Genomic DNA, 23,829 nt, shown 5'->3' on the forward strand with positions numbered 1-23,829 from the left:
TGCTTAGTAATTAAAAATAATCTTTATTATAACTTAAATGTGATAGGAAATACGGTGAGTACAAATGCCATGAAACTAAAAGCAAAAAAAAAATAATAAAAAAAAGTCAGTACAAAAGGACACCTTGGAAGAATTCAGCTGATGGGATAGGTGTGGTATAAAAACCATAACATGGTTATTTCACCTTCTGCAAAAAGAGTCTATATCCCTCAGTAAACAAGTAAGCATTTTGAACTGTACAAAATGTACTTTTTTAATTAAAGGAAGAATATATATATTTATAAATATACAGATATGTACATTGTTGTAACATTCACAGTAAAAAACCCAAAACAAAACAACCCCTGCCTGCCAATGTGTTTGGCGCACAAGGCTTCCTTTTGATGCGAATTGTTTGCAATCTCTTCTATGTAGTCTATGCAAATTTGGATACTTTAATTGACATCTAAATAGCATTTCATGCATAATGAACACAGTACAGGAACACTCTTCTGTTAAATTCTGTTCACCTCCTCTCTTAACTTAAGGCTTGTAATCAACAATCTGAAGCACTTGCTGCCTGTCATCCTTGCAGTGAGCGGGTGGGGGGGGGGGAAATGCATTCACTTCACCCTCTGTTTATTCTTGCCCCTGAGGTCCACTTTAGTTTTTTCTAGTTCTTTATATTGAAATCACTCTATAGAAACTATGATCTGCTAATTAGAGTGTATGAAATCCAATCCTGCCTGAAACTCAGAGGACCAAATGGCTTTGGGGACTTGTGCCATTAGCTGTATTCAGTTCTTCTCCTTGGAATAAATAAATGCACTTCACCTTTTCATTTAGTTTTCAGAAACCTATGTGATTGTTTGATCCCCCTCACAAATCTCTGGCTTAATGATGGCTTGTTGCTGGAGGGCAAGAGAAAGGAAATAAAAGACCAGTGGAGGCATTTAGAATGAGTCACCAAAGTGACACCTCCCAGGGTTTACATCATGCTGTTTCTGGAGGCAAAACTTGAAGAAACTTGCTCTATATTTCATTACTGAGACAAGACCAAGAAAGCCGAGTGGTGTTCCCTGCTGCTGGAGTGTTGCTGGGGACACTGCATGGCAGCAGATGCTTAGCTTAGCCTTGAAGAGAAAGCTGCTTTGCTGTCCTGCTCAGGTGGCCTTCTACTTGTCCTTGTTAGATACAATATCGCACATCTCAAGCTTTCACGACAACTTCAAGGAAGTAAATGTAATAGTAAAATATATGAAGATGCCAAATTCTAAAAACTCGCAGAAGTTTGTTGAGGCTGAATAACTGCAATTACATTATTTGTTATAAATCAGTCAAAGTATTGTTCCTCAGCATCCAAACTGTTCCATTGTGAGCTGCAAAGAGGAGCCAATAGAAACCCTTAAGCTGGATATTAGATTTTGCTTTTCCTGACGAAGTCTGTAAATTGCTACATTTTGAGACATTATCACAGAATTCTTCAAAGTCTTCCTCCTGCTCCCCATGCTGAAGTGCAGCTCCATCCTACTTTAATGCTTGTTAAATGTAGGCAGATTCTTTTCCACCTAAAAAGCCGTGGCTGCTTCAGTTCCACGGCGGCTTCCAACTTTAACAAATTCCCGGGGAAATTTGTCGAGCTGTTCGTATGCCAGTCTCCCATCTTCACCTGAATGCAAAATGTTAAAGCATAATAATATATTATATCAATGCCCTACAATATTTAAAATACTTAATTCTCTGCTGTTAGAAAGTACTGATCTGCCAGTAACATTTATCTTGTTGAAGGCAACTTCAGAAATTACTTGGAAAAATTAAGTGTGCTCTGAATGTTCAAATTAATTTTTTTTTAATTTTCTCATGTCATTTGCTGGGTTTATCTAGAGCAAAACAGAAGCAGATGTGGCTTGTATGATTAGATGACAGTGTCTGTATACTTGTCTTACTAAATGACCTACAGTGCTTGTCAAGGTCTCAGCTGCAGCTGTGATATACTTGAGGCAGATGATGTTTATCCACTTCTACTTTGGACAATATAAAGTTTACCCATGGCTTGCTTCCTGGCACTTCAAAGTGAGTCTAGCCACATCTTTACTTATATACCACTGAAAAAGAAGAGGCAGTATATTTGCTAAATTTAACTATTTGTCTCTCTTAAACCCTTTTCTCTTAGATACTGTCATCTATATGCACCTGAAGAGAGCACTGAGCTTAGTGTATTGAATTGGCCATTAGGAACCAAAATGGTCTCTGTATGTCGTCTAGAAGAATGACAGTACAATCTCCCAGCGTTTTCAAAAGTGTCCCCAGGCTAGTTGTTTTATAACCTGAGCAATAACACGTCCAACAGCAGAGTGAATTCCTGCTGAACTGGTGAATGAAAGTATATTTGAAGATTTTGCATAACTAAAATCACAGACTCTCGCCCACAGAGTAGAAATTCATGCCTAGCCTAAAGGCCAGAAAAATACAATTTTTCTGTGCCACTGAAGTACTGGTGCCTTGAAACTGTGCAGCCACACTTGATGTCACACACTGCTATTGCAGCTAGATTACAGGTTAATGAACAGGGTATATCTGTTGTCTCAAGGACAAATGAGGGTCAACGCAAGGTGCCTGAGGTACTGTGTGAAGGAGGACTTGCAGGCTATGGTCTGTCCAACTAAGCGTATAAAGATAATTTAGATTAAATGAACACTTGGCAGTCCTAATGGCACTTGAGAGTGTGACTATGGCACTGCAGGGGTAATAGGAGGGGATCCCCGAGAGGACGGTGTATGAGACGCAGCAGGCAGTGTGCCCACTCTTGCCTCCTCGAGGCTGCTTGGTTTTCAAATTCATTATAAATTATTTGTTGGTCAACTTCTCCTTTGCTATTTTCCCTTTTCTACTTCCCCTTCCAGACTCACACAATTCAATTTCTCTCTTTTTATGATTTTCATACTGATTTTTTTTAAGAATATATATTTTCTAACTGGTTCGAGTCTCTAGGTAAAGTTTTGTTTCAATTTAGAGTCTCGTGTTTGTATAACTCAAGTGTCTTACATCCTGCTCTGTTAAAAAAGAAAATGAAATACCACTCTAAAACAGGCAACTCACCAAGGGAGAGCAGGGTTTCGGACGCCACTTTTCTGATATCTTCGTTGTCAGACTGACAGAGCGTGACCAGCATTTTAATACTCTCAGTAGCCTGGGAAGTGCAAAAAGAACAGCATTAGCACCACATAGTACACTGTGGTTTTAGTTCACAGTCTTGCATGAAAATAGTGACCATCCTCTGCATTGCCCTTCCTACTCCAAGGGAAGGGCCTTGGTGGAGATACAAGGAATGGGGTTTCCCTGAGGGGGAGCATTTAGGAGAAGGGCATATTTTCTGCTGTCAGTGTGGACCCTTTCTAAATTTCCTACTCTATGTGCTACAGGTGTAAATCTGGCTGACCAGCTATGTCTGCCGCTTCTGACTGTGGGCTGGGTGATGGGCCATGGGACAAGGCCATAAAAGTGCGAAGGTAAGCGTATGGCAGGGAGAGGAACAGGAGACAGGCCTCAAGGGAACGAGTTTCACACTAAGCATGTCAAACCTGGTGGGTCTGAAAAGGCTGTTCTTGCCAGCCTAACTGTGTCCACAGGGGCATGATGGCTGGCCAGCCCAGTCACTTCAATGTTTCCACCTTTTTGCCTTGCCTCTGCTATTTTTGGAAGAAAGCAAGGAATAACCCTGGTCTCTGCTACAAAACTGTCAGGCCTTTGGGGAGAGCAGCTGTCATAGTGTCTCTGGCAGGCTATTTAACATGACAAGAAGAGAGATGAGTGAAAGGAAAGGCAGGTACTGCCCCGGCAAGATGCGTGGAAGAGGTGCTGAGCCACAGAGTCAGTATTTGTATGAGGCCTGTTGATCGGAGGGGCACAGGTCTGGTCTACAGTGCTCTGAATGAGGGCTTAGCTACCAGAGCCACTAAATCTCACCACCCCGTCCTCAACATGGTTGCCTGTGCTTGACTCAGGGCAAATCTGCGATGGGTGCACACTGGTAACTACAGCTTGAATGCTTATGAGTGATGGGGCCACAGCAACACAGAGCTTGCCATGATCTGCAAAACCTCTCAGAGATTCACAGTGGGACCTTGTGTGGCCAACGTGGTTTGATGTGGATGCAACTGCCAGTGAGTTAGCTCATCTGCAGTCACCTATCCATTGTAGCATTCCCATCTCTGAAAGAACATCTCCCAGAACGGCTTCAGCTTTTCCTTTGAAGATCCCAAATGACGATACTTCTCAGTAGTTTTTTTTCCCAGGAATTGCCATTCTCACTATTCAAGTTGCACCAGAGCCACACTGCTCAAGTTAAATGTGTCTAGCTCCAGTTCCCACCACTGGTTCCTAGTCTGCCTTTTCTTGAGAGATCAGAAACCCCACTGCACCCTGCACGTAGCAGAGGTGTAATGCCCCTCACCATTGCCTCTCAGGGATGCCTGCTAGCATCTTGTTTATGGGAAAACATTTTTTTCATATTTAAACAATATTGGATTATGTATTGGATGGCATCAGTTCTGGCTGGGATGAAGTTACATTTTAGAGCTGTCTTCTCCAGGGGACAGTTTTGAGGGAGAAATAGTCAGTCTGCAGCTGGTCTGTCTCACGGAACACGTTTTTTGTCCCAGTGTCCCATACCAGTCAGGCTTGGGCGGCTGCCGTTTCCCATGTCTCTATACAGCCAAAACAAAAGTACATTTTTCCTTCACATCACGGAAGGGAGTGCAGAAATGGTAGCAGATGCTAGCTGAAGCTGTAGTGCCCAGATGTAGCAGTATTTGTCACAAAATGAGTTGTGACCTATCTCTCCCTTTCTCTTCTGCTGCTGCAATCCACAGCAGCTAATTTTATCCAGAGAAAGGATTTTTTTTTTTCCCTCTCAGTCAGTACTCTATGGATGATTTTTTTTTTTTCTCTCTGATGTGGAAGCAAGTCTCCTAAAGTCAATATGAGAGGGAGGAAAAAATAATATGCAAAAGATAAACTTTGTCATCATCACGGAGCCTGGCTGGTTTTGCAATGAAGCCTCTAAACTGTTCCCAAACAGCATGGTATCTGTAAAAGGATGCAGTGCATCAATCCAAACCAAAACCACTACTGCTGCTGCTATTGCAATTTCTATTTTGTTGTTTGTACCTATCAGATGTCCTTTCTTTAAAGTAAAACCAAGTGCCAGAGTGAATTCCTTGTCTCTTACCTTGAGGTATCTTAGAGCCAAGCAAGCTGCTTTCTGCAGCTGGAGGTTGGGCTGGGTTAGTGCTTCACAGTAATAAATCAAGGCCTGAAAACAAATAAAGAAGAGTAGTGATGAAAACGTCTGTGCCTGTGCAGAGCAGAAGGGTGGGGCGTGGAGGCATTCTACCCTACTAAAGGGAGAGGGACTGTAGTCTGCCTCTGACAGTGAGCACATGGGATGGAGAGACACAGTCCCTGCTACAGGTAACGTGGTGGGGTAATTCCCTACAGCAGATCCAGGCCAGGCTACTAGTTATAGCTTAGTAGTCTCAGGCCAGCTTTAGGTGAGGAAAAATTCATGTTAAAGTGAGAAGCACGATCTGGCACCCTTGAGGGCCTTTCTGCATAAATCACCAAAGAGCCTTAAATGGGCCTTGTTGTCTACATAGCTCAAGAGTTGACCCCCGAGATGGTCTCTCTAATGTAGGGATAGTAATGAACAGGCTAAGATGGACCCCAGGGGGACTGAAAATAACTATTACAAGGTCAGCATGAGCTGCTAGACCAGTTTACTGCTTGGTAATTAGTAGCTACTGCTGAGCAAACAAAAGCAGTGCGAGCAGCAAATCTCAGTGGCAGTTGTCTGTGCAATGAACTCATCTGCAGCGTAAGGCTGCATAATGGCCTCACACAAGGTGCCCTGTGGTCCTTCCTGCAGGCAGTGAACCAGCTATCAGCTACACACGCCTGTTCCAGAAGAAGGTTATAGTTTCTCTGAGATGCTGCCTCCATGAAGCTGGGGATGGAGAAGGATAGTATGAGATACCAAGAAGCTGCAAAAATGGAAGATGAAATGGGAGGGCAAGCAAAGAGGGGACTCGATGACAGAGAAGAGCAGCAAAGAGCAAGCTCCTTTTTCTCCTCCCTCTGCCCTCCTTCCACCTCTCTTCCTCTTCCAACTGCCTTTTCTTTCACTCTCTCCTGACAGGGAAGAAGAAGGATAGTAGTGAAATGTCTGGCATGAAAGAGTAGAAGCCAATCCCCCATTTCTTCTTATTCCTCTCCTCCCTTCTCTTTAATTTCTCTGTTTAATCTGGCCCTGCTTGTTGCCTTCGGTATCTGCAATAGACTTGAATCTTAGATCTCACAGCTGAGTTGTGTTTGCCCAAGGCAGTCCGTCCCCTCCAGAAATGGTGGGAGGTCCCATAGATGTCTGCCTCCTTTGGGAAAAAAAATTAAAATTTCAGATCTACATCTTTGCGTGTTGGTGATGCTGGGGACTGTTGCCTTGAAGCCTTGGACTGAAGCCAAGTCTGACAGGCCATCAGAAATGCTGAAGTGTGGAAGATAGCTGGAGAGCACAGCACTCAGTAAGTATTTGCAGAGTTTTAGTCAGTACCTGTTTAGTGTAATGACAGGTAGAAGCAGACTGGCATAATGACAAAAACAGACCTCCATATTTGCAGAAAAATTAAGACAGGAAACCTCTCTGGATCAGTTTAAATCAAGCTTGGAGAAATTATTTTATATGTGTAGACATTTGAGACACACAGGCAGAAAAAATGTCACGATGACACAGGTCTCTTATGCAATAGGTGATTTTCTGCCACTTACCTTCTCCCTGAAGTGCCTGTTTTCTGCGGTAGCTGTCAGAAGTGATGCCACAGTCTCACTGACTTCATTTTTGTTTTCATTGAGAAGTAAAGCCAAAGCTCTCAAAACTTCTTGCTGTGGTGGAAGGTTATTGGAGTTTATTTTGGCCACATTTTGCTGCAGTTTTCCATCTTTCACTGACTGCAGCACCTGAACCACAGAGGCTAGAAGTGCAAGAGAAAGGTCCTTGTTACTTACTTTACCATCTCAGTATTTCAGATTGCTGCATTCCCCGCTAGCAATTCTCAATTTATACTATACACAGAAAGGACATGAAAAAAATCCCCATCTGAACAATTGCAGCATTGCAGTGTGTCTGCATGGGGAAATATCTGGGCTTTAAGTTGGTCTGGTTTCTCAGACATTCTTCCAAAGGAAGAGATGAGTTAGATGGGCTAGATGGGACACTGCAGCACTTAACGCCTACCCAGAGCTAAGGGCCTATCTGTCAAATCTTCACTTTCTGCTGGAAGATGTAAATCCTCCCTGTAGCAAATGAAACCCAATATCCTTGTCAGTATATTGACTTCCAGAGCGTCTTTGTGAGAGCTTTTCCTAGGCATATTGATGTCTACCATGAAGAGCCAGGGCTGAAATGCCTTTTTCCTTCCGAGTTTTTGAGCAAAAGCTCCCCAGTATACCCAAATAAAAATGAAAACTAGGCAAGGTTCCTCAAGCTCCCTCTCAAATAGAGAAGAAAACTTGGCTTGCCAGGGATTGCAGTCCAGCATGCTCTGTGGAGCGTCTGCTTCTCTCTCTGGCTCTCGGTGGCAGAGCATGCCAAACACTGAGGTGCTGTGATCCCTTGGCTCCTGAGAATTGCTCAGCACTTCAGAAGGTCTCTCCATAAAGGATGGTGAAAGACTGGAATGTTACCCAAGCTGCAGGCACAGAAAACTTCCGAGACCTTGGGCTCAGCCCACCACCATCAGCTATTTCCTAAAAACTAACTCTTCCATCATAGTTTTCTCCCATTCAAACATGTAAATAGAAATGACGAAGGGTGTACCTGCATCAGCTCCCTTCCCTTGATATGTACAACTGTTCAGGTGCATTCAGACTTAGTATCCAAGGCACTTCTTTTGTCTCCTTTCACCCTTTCTTTTGTAAAATCAGCCTCAGGGCTGAAATGTTTCATGCTGAGCTCAGAAGGACACCAATGTACTCCCCCATTATCCACCAGAATTTATGTACCCTACCTTCTTTTGCGAGCTGCAGCAAATAGCTTCCAAGGTCATTAACACTGTGGCTGGCAAAATAATTGTAATACTGAAAGATGGTAATGATCTCGGAGGACATGCTGGAGTAGAGGACAGGCTCCGTTCGGTCCAGGATCTGAGACACCAGGATTCTGAAGACTGCATGCAGCCACAGACAAAGGGACATGTTAGCGAGAGCAAAAGCTGCTGGCAAAATGCCGCAGTCCACTTCAAAGTCAGAAAGAAAGAACCGTATTTGCAAAGCCAGGTATTTCCCAACATTTCTAACCTCAGCTGTGGTTAGGTTAGAAGCTAGACAGACCTTCTCCCTGTCTAGCTCTCATCACCAGAGCATACCTTTGTAAGGCTGAATCTCTGCCAGTTTATGGATGGCTAGTGCAGCTTCCTATCCGATCAGTACAGCATCCTTTCTACCCAATTGATATCCTGAATCACTAAACACATATCCACACGTACTGCCAGTTACATCTCTGCAATGCCACTGAAGTAGGGGAGATACACGCAGAAGCAGGATTTGGCTTTGCTTGTTTTTATGTTCCTGTGTGAGCATGTGGCATGCAGAAAGCTAGTCTGAGGCACCGTCGGTGAGAGCTGTAGCATGCAGCGGGAAGGAAAACACTGCCCTGTGTAGGCATCTGCAGTGCAGGTGCCCACACATGAGCAAGTCATCCTACATCCCCCCTTCTAGCCCAGGGACAGCTAGTCAATGTGGTACATCTCATGCCAAATAGGAACCTATATATTCAGATAGACTCGGATGCATATTAATTTCATACCAGTGAACTGTAATAGGGCATGGACTTTATACAGACACATAAAATTAAGAGCAAGGATTCCTACTTCACTGAATCACTTACAAACCTGTATTTGGGAATAGACTTACTTTCCAATTAGCTCACAAACCTTAAAACAGTATTTTCTTGTCTGCTGACCTCACCTTTTTCTCCTATTCTGATCTGATGATTCTGGACCAAAACTGTTTCAAGAGTTGTAGCATTAGTTTTCAAATGAGATCTTGGAGCCATGGCCAAACAGACTTCCAAGGGGTTGGAAAACAAAGCAATGAAGGTTGAGTAAAGCCCACTACACAACTCTTCTCCATTTTGATGACTGACACATTTTTTTTGCAGCAGTTGGTACCTGTTTCTGCAAATCCTGGACACTCCTCATTCACAGTTGTAGCAAAATTCATATCCAGCTGCTTCATCATCTTGTCCGCAGATGTGTGATACACTCCTGAAGGGCCAGTACACTTCATCCAGAAAGCCAGCAGCGACAGCTTCTTGTGGAACTCCGGAATTGCTGGAGGAGAAGACAAAATGAATGATGAAACAAAGCTGTGCTGGAAGCATTGACTTCCAGAAGAGAAAAGATGGTAGGAGTGGAGGAAATTTCACCCCAGCCCACTGATGGACAGTTACTGTTTGGTGGGTCGTCCTGTGCCGTTACCTTCACAGAGCGTGATCATGTGCTCATCCCAAGTTTGTAACATGTTTTTTCCATTTCCCACGGTAGGATGTGAGAAAATTTGCCCCTGATCCAGTTCTGAGCACTGATGTCTCATCCTTCTAAATACCACAAAATACTAAGGGAATACTGAAAATGGTCTGCACAAGACTGGTCTGTGTCCCAGAACTGCTCTGTGGCCTTGGGTAGGAAGTCAGTCACTCAATAGTCCAATAAACAGAGTAAATAAATACACCATGTTGTATTTACCTATCCTGTCAGAGTGCTCATGAGGGTGGGTAACTACGTGTTTGTGAAAGGTATTAAAATAGATGCAATAACAAGAAAAATAAATAAATAATTCTCCATAGAGATGACTAAAAATAAAACAGATAAAATATTCAAGGAGTTGTATAATGCCTCTCATAGCATAAGGCAGATCCTGCCTTTCTTCAGGAAAGAGAGGTGGAGGAAGAGTTTGGCTCTTCAGAGGTGCCAGCATCCCCACCTCACCGCAGCAATGACCTCCGTACATCTTCTGCACAGCAAGCAGGATAAGTCCCTTCTCTTCTCACTTGCCTATTTCTGGATGCCAGTGCTGAAGATAGAATAAGGCCCCTGACCAACTCTGATGACTGCTCCATCTACTGGTAACTTACGTTGACCTTACTACAGTGGCATCTCCTGCAGTGACGGCGAGCTCTGCACAGTGATTATTTCAGCAGGCATGCGTGCCCAAACAAACCCTTTTCAGAAGGAAACCCCCTAACTTGTCTCTTACCATCAGTAAGGGAGGTGATGTTTCCCAAGTTTTCAGTGGTGATCTCTGCGATATTCTCCATCACGAGGATCTGCCTGGACAGCTTATCCAGCAGGTCTCTTGCTACAAATGGTGTTTTACTGGAGAACACAATTTGCTGGTGAAGACAATATGGGAAGGGAAGAAAAGGAGTCATTGAACAACAACAACAAAAAAAACAACCTCAGAAGACAACAAAACCCTCCGAAACATGTGGCTCTTGAAGAAGTACAATGGCAAATTCATTGCTGGGAACCATAGGATCTCCTTAGCTTCAAAAGTTTTTTGTCTCTGGCATATTTTATGGTCTTGGTTGATAGGCATTGTTGCTTATATCTTTAACATCTACATCCAGATATAGGCACTTGAGTATCCAAGCAGCCTTTTGCATAAGTAATTTCTGATTTATACACTGTGCAAAGCTAAAGGAATCCATCATCATAAGCCTTAAAGTCAGAAAAGAATATTAGTCTGACTTTTGTGTGACATAGGCTGTGGATTTTCAGGACATACTTGCCTGGAGGCAGACCACAGACTGCTCTTTCTCCACGCTGTTTCAGCTCTGATCAACTACCCAGGAGCCTTTATTAATTTGGTGCTTTCGCCTTCCTAATACTCCCTGCTGCTGACATCTGCATTTTCTTCAGCAGTCCACGTAAATATTGTTCATATCAAACCTGCTCAGTGTGTGGACATAGTTCAAGCTTGCCTCCCCAAATGCATATTTACTGTTTACTCTTGTACAAGTCAAAACCCTTCCTTTTTCTCATACTTGTGAGCCAGCAGAGCGTCCAGCTCAGCACTAAGGGTGCCGGAATCAGGATCACTCTACATTGCTTCACTGGGTCTTTGGGAAAATAAAGCTAATTACATCTAAGATGGAAGAATCAAGTAATTGCAAAGGGGAAGCTGCAGTATGTTTTGATTTGTCAGGGAAACCCTAATGCCCTCACTTGCTGGAGGTTTAAAATCACATTTTCTGTGCTTGGGGTCTGAAAAAAACCCTCTAAAAGATTGTGTCAGTTAGTTGTGAGCACCAACAGACAATTTCAACGTCCTAGGGGAGCTGTCACACACTGCTTTCACTGTGTGTGTTGCAGACAATCTGTCCAGCTCACATGCAGACATTTGTTTCTGCTTGTGAACAACAGCCTTGTCTGGGGCTCGGTTAAACAGTGGGGCCATGGGCTTCTGTTTTACCTCTGAAGACATGGGCTGCCTTAACTGGGGACAGATCTCATTGAGGACCTCCTGGTGAAGCCAGTGGACATTTGTAACCCAGAGCAGGGGCTGCCGTTGTCATCGGCTGTGCTGCCCGTCAGTCCTGCTGGGTGGCACCTGCACAGTGCCCCATAGTTTGCATGTCAGGCCTGCTCTGAGACAGGCCAGGATGGAAATGATGGAGGCTTTTCTGGTGTCATCTCCACCCCAGCATGGCGGCTGTCTCAGCCCTGTGCTCCCACGAGCAGCGCTGCCCTTGCCAGCCTGCTTGTACCCCATGGTGCGAGCACACCAGTGCCTGCAGGGAAGATTTTAAAATATATGCCCTAAATGAGCTACGCCCGGTACCTGAATGAGCTGTGTGCAATACTGCAAGTGCTTAACTACGGTTATATCGAGGCTGTCGTTCCCTGTGGTGAGGGGCAGAGGGCTGCCAGCCACACTGGTGCCCACACCGGTGTCCTCGGTGAGAGCTTCGCTCAGGTGGCCTCTGGCTTCTGGGTGCTCCGTCCTGTAACTGGGGAGGGAGGAGGGAGGTCAATGCAGGGCCGACCACTGCCACGGCAGACGCACACACACACACGCACACGCTCACTCAGGGCAATGAGCAATGAGCACGGCAGAAGAGCTGAAAGCAGCCAGAAACCTCGCGATGAACACATCATATCGCAAAGGAGCAGTGCCCACCGAGGGAACAGGTCTCTGTCCCCTGACTGGTTCACCTTGAGCGATGCAATGCCCTCAACAGCAAGTCTTTTTAACCCGCAGTTACTGTTGCTTGGCAGTGACAGTTTTCTCCCATCTGTTGGTGAATCATCTCCCCAATTGCTCTGGATTAAGCACCATTACAATTTGTGCCATCCCAAGCACCAAGCTGCTAAGAACAGCCATGTGCTTTCCGTGTCTTCCTGCTGCCAAATTTAGGGCTCATTGCAGAAGGAAGGGAAAACCACTGCTGGATTAAGAGACATGATGTTTTCATATGCTGTTTTAGGCACAACAGGTACAGTTTACTTTGCCAATCGTTCTCTGTAACAGCGTAAAGCTAGTCTTACTGTGTTTTAAATCATTATTTCCAACATTGTCTTCTTGTCCAAATGATCCTCCCTATGTTTAAATGCAAAGCCTGAGGTCAGTCCCAAGATTGCAAGCATATTTGGCTGCAAGTTAAGAAGTTTCAACACTTGCAATCTTTACACTGAATCACACACTTACAAATCTAAAAATGGAAGCGGGAATCTACACTGTCCGGGGAAGAGCCAGAGGGGAAAAAATGAAATTTTAACTTCTACTTTCACTTAAAATATTTTAATTGACTTCTAAATTAGCTTATAACTAACTTAAGTTTTTGTTGCTTAAATTAAATTTATGCTGAAGTGCCTGGTTAAAGCCAGATCCTTAAATCAGCGCAGACTGAACCGAACTCAGAGTGCCAATTTAGCAAGCAACACACTTTTCCAGATTTTTCTTCCCACCAAGTCTTATTCTGGAAAGGGGATATGCAGTGAGATTATGGGAACTGCATGGTAGTTACTTGTTTGTACTCAAAATTGTACTCAAAAAACAGGCCATGATAAGCCGCAAGAAGTATAGCTGGTTGGAAAGCGTGGGGTGCGAGGGAACCATGTTATTTTCTTTTTTCCCCAGCTCTAGTGCCACTTCTGTGCCTGCTGGGCATCATGTCAGCTCTGAGGATGCAAACATGCTTTTTAGGATCTAATGATTGAAACACAGCATCTTAAGGTCACAAGACAATGGCAGACCACGGCACAAACACCACAGCTTTTTTGTTGTTTTTTTTTCCTCAGAAAGACCAAAAGTGATGAAAGAAGGGCAAATAACACGCAGGGCCATGAACAGAGTACCAGTCATCACTCTTACATTCCAAAGGAAACCTACACCATGCTGCTTAAATCTGGCCCTGTGTTACTGTTACTGACAAGCTTAATCCACTGCAAAGACTCATTCGGCTAGAGAGAAAAGACAAAGGGAGGGGGGAAAAACCACAGAGGAATTAGTAATTACATCCAAGGAAAACCAGGTCCAAACCTATGTCAAGGAAGAGGCTCTGCCAGTATTGATGTCAGCTTAATTTAATTTACCCTTCTCCTTTGGAGGACAGATTGCATATATTTGAACAGGAAAAAAATTATCCTGGAAGCTAAAGATTTTGTATGCAGCAGCCACAGGGAACCCTCTAACCCTATAAACTCATCAAGGATTAGTCAGTCTTCCTTGAATAATGTGTGCACCGGGATCCCCTGTTAGCGACAAAGAGCTAGGCTATCGGTTTGGCATAAGCACAGCTGGCAGTTACTACAAACTTACCTATTCTTCTCAATCTCAGTATCTGAAAATACTGAGTCTGCACCTCCTCCACCATTACAAACCTCCACACCACCACCATCCTCATCATCAAAGTCAGAGGTGTTCAGGAAATCAAAGCTTTCTAAAGCACTTTCAACTGTTAGACTTAAACTGGAGGACCTGCTTCGGCTTACTGCTGGCTTGCACTGCAAAGGCAGAATGAACCAATGAAAACCCCATATATTAGCTACTACTGAAAGAAAAGAAAAAAAAAAAGGATAAAGCTTAAAACTTTCAAATTCTTCATTTTATTTTTAAAACTTCATTTTATTGGGTCTTTCATTTCAAATCTTCATATTCATAGCATACACAATCAAAGCCTGAGAACTGGAAAAACCCTTCCATTCCTCCTCCCCATCCTACCCCCTCTCTTCCCCAGAGGAAAACCCTCAAAGGCAAAATTTGATGTGTTTTATAGAAACAAGAAGTACATCTTGAATCCAAGTGACAGATTTCGGCGTCCTCCAAAAGGAGAGATGGCAATTAACGCACTGGAAGTTGAAAGGGAAGGCACATTCCATAATTTCAGTTCTAGCTACAGAAGCTGATTTATACATACCAATGGCACTATCAGATTTATTCCAGATGTAACTCCAATGGACCTTAGCCAGTAATTCATCTGGTCCCATATCTGCAGATTTGTTCATGGGATGAGAGGACTTTATGGCCTTTGAAGCCACATGGCTTATCATTGAAAAGCCAATCAGGCATCAGATTCTTAGGTGACAGAGAAAGGCAGTATTGTAACTCAGAAATTAACAGTGCTAGAGAGGGGGGAGCCTTCCCATCTCACTGCTGGGAAGAAATGCGACGGAAACCTTGCTGTTGCTGTAGAAGTATCAAAGGCCCTGGTCCCATGCGGTGATTCATCCAGGACATGCCCACAAAGTTGCTTCCAGGGTCATCTTGCAGGATCAGATGTAACCTGAGGGATCACCTCCGTTGGTTTGTGCAATGACTTCAACACCTTTAGCACTATGTGATTATTTGATCAGAAACAACCAGGAGCCAGTGGTGCCATTACACAAGCCGTATCTTCCAGTCCCAGGCAGGAACCAGGACTTAGTCTCAGCTTGTAGAAAGAAATGCATTGGCCTCTGAGTTCAGACTCAGCACCAGCTCCTCTAGAGCTGAGGGGGCTTGGAGTTCTGTTTCCAATTTGTTTGCGCACAATATTAATGCTATAATGGTCATATGTTGGCACTTACGATGCTTGACTCCTTAAACTGACCGTACAGTCATTAGCTGATCAAACACACTTCCCAACACATCTGTGACACAGGTGGGTGCTGTATCCCGCTTCCTCTGCAGCACTGATGGTTTTAGCTACCATTTCTTTCAGGCAACATGCAGACATAAGCAGATCTGGAATACGCGTCCTTCTCAAGTTTGCTTGAATCCTTTCTGCACATGTCCGTCCTCTCTCCCTCCCATCCCATGTCTGTCCCTTTGTAACTTCTGATAAAAGGAGTGTAAACAGTCTCCATCGTCCCTCTGCTGTTTGCATAGTTGACCTCTTTGTACAAGCTGCAGAGCAGCCACAAAGTTAAAAAATAGTAGTAATGGTAGCCTTGCCTGCTTGAACCTCCTCGGGAAATAGTGCAAGAAACAGGAGCTACAGGCTGTCAGAAAAGCACTTAACTTGGGGAAGTACCATGCAGCTGCAAACACCAATGGAAACAAGGATGCTAACAAAGTTTCTTCATAAAAAGATAATGCTGAAGGATAAATGCTTCCCTCCTTCCTCCTCAGCCATGTTTTTGAATAATGAGGCTTAAATGACTAGCAGACCAACTTGCATATGAATATGAAGCATTTGAAATTATTATTTCCCATATAATACTCTTTGCACAGTAATGTGTCATGAGTTATTCATGGGGGAGATACAAGTCACAGTGATCAGCAGTAAACGTTTAACAACACACATGCGAAACCCTTTTCTTTCTAATTTTCAATATTTTCTGTCCATCCTGGTGTAATGACAGGATGCCTCTCATTTTAAAAATGGATGGGGGAAAAAGGAAAAAGCTTGGAAGAAGCTAGGCGATGTGGGGATGGCAACTTTCAGTGAGACCTGTGCTTCTAAATCCCTTCGGCAATTTAGAAAATTCAGCTTCTATGGCTACAAGGCCTTGATCCTCAGCTGGTGTAGTTTTGCACAACTCCACAGGGTTCAGGGGAAGTATGATAAAGTACACCCACTGAGGATGTGACCTGCAGATTTCAAAGGCAGAAGGTTGGCTATAATCTGATCTCCAGTATGGCACAAGCAATGGGTTCACAAGTGGTTTCTTCAGAGAAGGGTATAATTTAATTACCCCTCTGTCACTGCACCTTCTTCTCCTTGCCCCAGGTTTTGAGCAGATTAAAGGATTCATTGCTTGAGGATACAAGGCTGTGGTAAGCACATGACCGACAAAAGTTTAAAAATGCAACATTGTGCAAAGACTCTCCAAACAGGAGCACATCTGCTGCTACTGAAGAATTTTACTTATCTCCAAAAACCCTACTTCGATGTCTGCGAGGAAGGGGAGGAGATTCTACCCACTCAGATTTTGTTTAGGGTAGTATTTTCTGAAAAGGTACTCACTTTTAGAATGTCATCTAGATGCATCACTTCTTGGTCCAGGTCCTGAAACTCTTTATACTGCTCTTTATGTGGCTCAAGAGCTAAGAGAAGCCCTTGCAAGGCTTCTTCAATGCTTCCATCGAGATAAGACTTATATCCTTCCGACTCCCCACTAATTGATCCCTCACACGGCAGCCTCTCTGGGGTCATGGGTGCCTCTGCTGAAGTAAGCCTTTTTACCAGCTGCTTCGTGATGTTGCCCTCGTAGGTATCCAGCTCCACAGGCTTGAGCTCTGAACCTTCATCCGTGTCCTGCAGGAGAGACACTGGGACGCTTGTTTCTATGAAGACATGACCGCTCCCAGCATCAGATATTTTTTGGCAAACTTCAGGAGCTGCCCTTGGGGTGGTCTTGTTCTCAACCACTGCTTCCTCTCCCTGGGACGGCAGGTCCTTCGCCTCAGCGACAGAGTCTCTGCGGGAGTCACTGCTGCTACAGTCCAGGCTTGAGCTCTTGGAGGACTTGAGAGCTCGGTGCTGGGTGGGAGTTGCAGTGATGTCAGGGCTGGAGCTGATGTGAGCAGAAGAGGACTCTGCTAAGTTGGCAGGGGGCACACGGTCTTCGTAAGGCAGGTCGCCAAAAGTGAAAGAAAGAGGCCGCTTCTCGGTGGTTGCCGTTCCATTTTCAAAGACGTCATCTGGCAAATTTGACTAAAAAGATAATAAAGAGAGAAAATGTTTTTCATGCAGCGCTGGAAAGAGAAAAAAATACAGTACGTGCCCAGGAAAGAAAAATGCAAGGAAAAAGATTAAAGAAGCATTCAAGATTTGAGAGATGGGAAAAATATTTCAAATCCAACTTCTGCTTTCATCTGGCATGGCTCCTGTTTTCAGCAGAAAAACTGCTGGAAAACATGGGTTTCAGCATCTCTCTGGTAAGCAGAGAGGTCTGGGAAGTGAGTCCCAGAACAGAGACCTGAATTCTGCTTGTCCTACGGGATTCCCTTAGACTGCATTTCCAGTGCACTGCTCTAGTTCCCTGTGGCATGTCTCTTTTTAATGGGGTAGTACTTAAGCCACCTTGTCTGCATTTTCCTAACTATAATAGACTTCTGTTGTATTTATTTTCTGACTTATAAAGAAGCAATCCTAAAATTTAATACAGTTTGCTCCAGAAGTTTCTCTAGTGTCATGGCATTTTAATGGTGATATTACTCTGTTATTTCTTTTCTCTTGAAAGCAAGTTCTGCATGTGGCATGGATATCTCTAATAATTATTGAACATGATTTATACAGGAGTCCTGTTCAACATCAGTTTCTGCTGAAATGAAACAGAAGAATTGTGTGGTGATGTATTGACTAGGACATTGATCATTTAGGAAGCAAAACCAGCATATACGAACTCAAAAATGATCACAGCATATACATATGTTCATCTCTCTGACTGACCTATGGGAAAAAACACTACAGGAGTCATGATATGCCTGTCTGACCTATAAATCTTGCTTTGTTATGTGGCCAACTCACAGACATGCACAGCACAGATGAAAAGCAACTACTATTTTGCTGACAATTTGCTGGAAAGAACTGTAGGCATTCACATGCTGGTAAGGCGTACAGGGTTAAAGTATCCAAAACTTGCATCTTTTTTTCCCAGCACTATTAGCAGCTTTTTTCCCCTAAACATAATTATACTCAAAGGTTCATTTCTTCTCTCCCTCGACAAGGGTATGCTTTTAGCATCTAAAAGTCATGTTACTAGGCAAATGTATAACATCAATCAGTGTACCAGGCGATTTTTAAGAATATCATGTTAGCTTGTATTCCTGCCCTGCTCTCTGCCCACAGATAGTTGGTTTCTGATCATTATCCCTGTAGAAACCAAGAGGAATTTTGATTTAATGCAAGCAGCATGGGCTCACAGTCATGTTCTCCCCTCTAATCAGTCAGCAAAATGAGTTGCAACAGAGAGCAACACATGAAGCATGCGTGGGAATGGAGATGCCACACGGGGACTGAAAAAATCCTTCACCAAATGAAAACCAGGACTCACATAAAGCTCTAGCCCTGCTTTTGGGCTTAGCCTGAGCGATGGCAGGTCACTAAAAGAGCGACTGCGACGAAGCTTGTCAAAGAAAGTGTCTTGTAGAGCATCTAAGATTGCCAACTTTGGCCTGTCTTGCAGGGGATGCAGCCATTTCTTCAACAGTTAAAGCAAAGAGGGTGTGAGGAAGGGCAATTTAAATGAATGCTTTGTAGCAGAGTACTAAATTACAGGCATGGGATGCAGCACTTGTAAAATTCATATCTGTACAGATGGCATATTCAGTTTATACACAGTCCTGATTAAGCATTCAGAATCTGATTCATGCAAAATGTAGCGGCACCCTGTGAATATCTTCAGCACAGGGGCAAATTTTAACACGGGATACATTAAAAATACTAGTGCTATAATGGTTGTTTAACTACTGTTACAAAATGAAGACACATTTTATAAAGATTATTCAAGTATTATAGCAGTCAGGAAAGAAGAATAGGTATGTAATAATTGGCCACATAGTTTCAAAGATGCCAGGATCATAGTCACCTTCTCTTAGGATTAGCAGCTAGGAATGCACTTGCTTTGTAAGTATTTGTAAGGGTAACCTGCTAGAACCAGGGAAAAAAAGCTTAGACATGTAAAGCAATGAAGCATTTTCAGTGTTCGAACTGCTCTAGGGCTTCTCATTACATAAACGTGAAGCTGAACAGAGCTTACAAAGAATGAGTGGTCCTTGAAGGTTGGCGTTTCGGGAGTGCCTTGGCTGTACATGGACATTCTCCTCTGGAGAGCAGATGCCTTGCTCACATTTCCTGTGGATGGGGTCAAGTCTTCCACATCAAAGGGGCTACAGACACACAAGCACAGAAAAAAAAAAAAGTTGTTAGGCTGAGTGAGAACGAATTTCAGGTCCATGGAAAGGATTTTTGAAAAGGTGGTTTATTAGCACACCAAAACTCAGAGGTAGCAAGTTTTTTAACAGAAGTGTTTAAAAGAAAATGCTAATTAGACAGCAGGCTCAGAAGTGTGGTTTTTGGTCCTGATAAAAGTGTTCTACTCTCAGAAATCATTTATGTAGCGTAGTCTGATGTTATTCTTCTCACATGAAAAGTATTCTTGGATTGGAGTTGCCAAGTGTCACACATACTAATGAGAAAGGTGCTCAACTATTAATAGAACTGTTGCATTATAAAGGAAACCAGTAGCTGTTATTGCTGGCTTCATGTTTATTGCATTACAAGAAACAGCATATATGACTGTAAAAGTTAAATGCATCAATGCTTCTTTAGAAATGACATTTACCTATTTCATTAAAGCGCAGGGAGAATTGGGTTTGAATCATAACACCATAAGCTTACCTAAGCTGACTGATGCAGGCAGACAATGCTAGGAAATCTCCTGCCACCCCCATGGTGTAAAAAACCCTTAAAAGCCAGCTTTTAAAAATGGGCCAACTTCTGAACTTGGCTATGCTAGCATAAATCCAAGGCAACTCCACTAAACTTTACACTAATATGAAAAAAATTTAATGAATATATGAGCACTCGGTTATGTCCCTTTTTTGAGCTTGGGGAATACTATTGCTTAGGTAACTCTATGATCTCTCATTACTATGTCAGTACTTACCAAACCTAATTCAGCAGCTGAAACTAGGCACAACCCCATTTGCCACACGTAACACAGGGAACCTGTGGCTGACCATGAACTATTCCTCATCACGCAAACTTGGGCTGCAATTCCTTCCCCATCTGCCTCAGCAGCAAGCAAAATGGAGAGAAGAGACCACACGGATGGACATATCTCTTTAACTGAATTTTCATAGCTGCTTGACCGACCGACTGACCAACCAGCTCTACTTACTACCAGATGATTTCAAGGTTCAGCTTTATTGTGCCAAGGTCATTAATGTCTACTGCAACCACCTGAGGCCGAGCTGCAAAGAGGTCCTTTGTTTCACAGGTAACACTTCCCACAAGGATGTGAGTAGCAAGTCCCTTAACTTCTGTGACCTGTAAGAGACAAGAACAGGGTATCTGGGACCACACAAGGCATTGTAATCCTTAATTACAAGGCAATGGTTTTGATTTTCTGGCCTGGACCCCTTCCTTTAAAGGCTTCTAAAATATGAATGTGTTTGTTGCATCTTCTTAACTTCAGGGAAAATTCAGTTTTATTATTTTTTTAATAAATGCATAGTTGCATATGGTCATGCTTTTATGTTTTATTTATGTTTTCATGGGTGTCAGAAGAGAGCAACCATACTGGCTCAGAGCAAGGGGCTATCAGACCTTGTATTTGGTCTTTTGCAGTGACCATAAGCAGAGCCCAAGGGAAAAGTACGAACAGGGAAAGCATATTGGATGTTCTCCTGTCTAATATTCCTTCAGCAATTGACACTTTTCATGTCACGCAATCTCCTGATGTAGCTGGCCTACTTAGTAATTCCCAAGGGAGACCTATTCTATGTATGTGACTCCTGTAACTCTGGGGCAATGAGGGGATGGAGCAGTGGTGGAACAACTCTGGTTTAGGAGGAAAAGTTGCTGCTGGTTGCTAGGAGTTGTGAAAGATGTTCTTTCCCTGGGGAACTCCCAGGGCATGGAGCCAGAGGGACTTTCATTAAGAAATTTTGGGAACTGTTGTGCTCTAGGAAGCTGCCAAAAAGTCAGAGTGTTTTTTCTACGCACCCCCATCTCACTGTGAGCAGAAACCTCACAGCGCTGCTTCTTCACAGTGTAGCACTGTTGTTCTGAGCAGGGTGATGGGACTGGACCTCAGGACTGTTCCAGCTTATGCTCAGCTGGTCCTGTGTGTGTTCAGATGAGAGCCCTATGTGTTCCTCCAGATCAGCAGATGCTGCTCTCTTATCTGAGCAGTATTAAAAAGCTCATCAATAGTGGAATTTTTTGACTTGGGGTTTTTCATTACTGTTGTTTTCCTGAATACTGTTAGCAAACAGATTTCTAGTGTTCCCTTGCTTTGGTGCAAATAATCTGAGTTGCTGGAGAGCAATGTGAAGCAAGGTTTGCGTTAGTATGGCTATGACACCAGCCTGGGGAGAGTTAGTACCACCTCTCCCACAGGACTCCCAAACTGCCTACAGTCTTGTAGCATCTAGATTGGACAATACTATAGCACTTTGTTCTAGTAGGTGTGTTGGAAATACTAATGATGCCTCATTTCTAGAGAGTTTAATGATCTGCTGCTGCATTTTTGCTGATGGTGCATGAGAAGACAGCTTCTTGACACCTGCCCTGCATGCAGGCAAAGGAGTTAGCATGTGTACCTTAATGGAGATCAGTCCAACAATGAGAGGGAGGAAAACCATTTCTTCTCCATCCCAGCTTTGCTTGCCATTCACTTCTATTTTGCCTTTCAGTTTCCACCGCTGGCGACCGTAACGCATGAAAATCTGAAAAAGAAAAATCCTCATATTTTCTTGAGAAATCTGCTCCATGATGCACAAATATCAGAAACAGAATTAGAGAAAGGGTCTAAAGTCGGTTAGAAAAGTGAGCGGCGTAGGTGCTGCCCTTCTGCTTCCTATCGAGCCAGAAGGAAAAGGTCTATCCTGCAGGATCTCTGCCTCTCAGCTCTCCTAATCGGCCTTTCGATAATGTACCCATCGCCTCAGCTTTCACCCTCAGGTAACTAGATGACTCATAACAAAGAAACTGCAGCAGTTTTAACTTTATTTACAGGCAGAAAAGCAGTGGCAGGGAGGAGGGGGAGAGAGATTTGGGAGGGCAAGATGAAAGCCCCTGTGGCTCCCCCCTAAAATCTACAGCTTGCTGGATCTGCAGCTTTACCAGGCAGGGGAGAGGGTAGGTGAGCTTTTGGCCTTCCCAATCAGAGGCCTCCCCAGATGCGAGAGTTTGGCTGGCTCGTGATGGAAATGAATGAGACCCACAGTGCAGTAACACAGTTTGAAGCATTAAGAGCAGTAAGCCCGTTTGGGGCTGCAGGTGGCTGGGAGAGACCTGCACCAACTAACCAGCCCTGCAGAGGAAGCACCTGCTGCTTGCAGGCATGGGAGCAGCAGGAGAGATTTGTCACAGGGAAAGAGAGTGGGAACGAATGAATTGATAATCGAGAATGCTGGTACGGGTTGGGGGGGATCTGTTATCAAGCCGCTGTGAATTTCTTGCAGGGTTAGCTCTCTTCTGGATAGAGCTCGAGGCTTTTACTTTAATTCGTCTCTAATTAACCTGCTCTTGATGTTCTCCACTGGAACACTGCAGTGACCAGAGGTCCTGACACAGCCTCACAGCAGGTAACATCTGGGTCTCAAGAAATGGTTATTCTGTGTCTTTCTGCTACTCTGCTTGATGATGAAGTAAAGCCTAAGCATCCAGTAAAGGACTGCTTGCAATGATGTGTTCAATTTGCGCTGCGTGCATGGGACGTGGCATGTGATTTTTTTCCAGGGGAATTAGAAATGTTTGTCACAAATAAGATTTTTAAAAGTTGAAAAAAACACCAAAGCTTGTAGTTCTTTGAATAGCCATCATCCAGTGCGCTGAATATAATTTTCAGGTCTTCTGACAGAGGCCCTGACAAAGGCAGACACAGAGAACTACAAGGTTTTTCAGAGCATATACAGGAAAAATAACAGGTGTTTCTTGGGGTGCTGATGTGAAAAGGCTTTATTCATCACGATGTAAAAAGCAACAGAAATCTGTCTTCCTTTTGATTCTTTTGCTATTAACTAAACTGTAAACCAATGCAGACATACCTCATATTGATCTCCTGGGCAGAGCCGAGCGAAGCCAGCCAGACCTGAGAAGGAAAGACAACGGAGGGGCTGTGCGAGAGCCTCAGCTGCCAGGTGCAGGGGTGCCTCACAGCGGGGTGCAGTGGGGTGCCAAGGGCTGATGCTGCCGTGCTTGGGCAGGAGCAGGTGGCAGCCCCCCACAACCAGCATGACTGCTCTGCTGGGGCCCGCCAGGACCTGTTCTTAAATGCCCTCTTACTGCTGCCTCTGCACCCTACAAACCAAGACTAACCCCAGCCCCCCACCCCAATCTTAATTTTCTTTCTTTTTCTTTTTTTTTGGTATAAAATTCATTCGGTTGTGCTTTTTTGCATATGAAAGATTTGTACTTGTCCAGCTTTTTTTCCTACAAGGGCTCTAAGTTTCCTTTTATATAATTATAGAAAAAGAAGAAACAGCTTCCTGATGTCATCTGGCTTCAGAAACTCAGTTTAACACCCTTACTATCATGAGGTGTAGGCGAGCTGCTGATTACCATGTAATGCTTGCTGCTTAACACTAATCAGACCAAGCTATACATTTTAACACAGATTCCTTTTTAGTACATCTTAA

At 43.7% G+C, this 23,829-nt stretch overlaps 1 protein-coding gene and 1 long non-coding RNA gene across 4 annotated transcripts in view; one reads left to right on the plus strand and one right to left on the minus strand.

Moving 5' to 3' along the window:
• Positions 1-23,829, minus strand: part of RIPOR2 (RHO family interacting cell polarization regulator 2) — a 69,267-nt gene continuing 45,438 nt past the window's right edge. The window contains exons 9-22 of one of the 3 annotated variants that reach the window (XM_074823382.1): positions 23,239-23,282; positions 21,790-21,915; positions 20,364-20,512; positions 19,221-19,350; positions 16,484-17,173; positions 13,426-13,496; positions 11,875-12,043; positions 10,288-10,423; positions 9,201-9,362; positions 8,040-8,198; positions 6,802-7,004; positions 5,210-5,293; positions 3,079-3,169; positions 1-1,648 (exon numbers count right to left, since the gene is read on the minus strand). In XM_074823382.1, coding sequence (XP_074679483.1) covers positions 1,548-1,648; positions 3,079-3,169; positions 5,210-5,293; positions 6,802-7,004; positions 8,040-8,198; positions 9,201-9,362; positions 10,288-10,423; positions 11,875-12,043; positions 13,426-13,496; positions 16,484-17,173; positions 19,221-19,350; positions 20,364-20,512; positions 21,790-21,915; positions 23,239-23,282 — 2,315 coding nt within the window. In that variant the 3' untranslated portion in view covers positions 1-1,547. Of the gene's footprint in view, positions 1,649-3,078; positions 3,170-5,209; positions 5,294-6,801; positions 7,005-8,039; positions 8,199-9,200; positions 9,363-10,287; positions 10,424-11,874; positions 12,044-13,425; positions 13,497-13,854; positions 14,040-16,483; positions 17,174-19,220; positions 19,351-20,363; positions 20,513-21,789; positions 21,916-23,238; positions 23,283-23,829 lie in introns of those variants that run through there. The other 2 variants (XM_074823373.1, XR_012623171.1) reach the window with 2 other exon arrangements.
• Positions 3,176-9,280, plus strand: LOC141923080 (uncharacterized). The gene is made up of 3 exons (XR_012623180.1): positions 3,176-3,488; positions 6,435-6,557; positions 9,191-9,280. It is a non-coding gene; the product is annotated as an uncharacterized LOC141923080 (long non-coding RNA).

The sequence above is a fragment of the Strix aluco genome, chromosome 1, assembly GCF_031877795.1.
Source record: "Strix aluco isolate bStrAlu1 chromosome 1, bStrAlu1.hap1, whole genome shotgun sequence".
NCBI classification, from domain to species: Eukaryota; Metazoa; Chordata; class Aves; order Strigiformes; family Strigidae; genus Strix; species Strix aluco.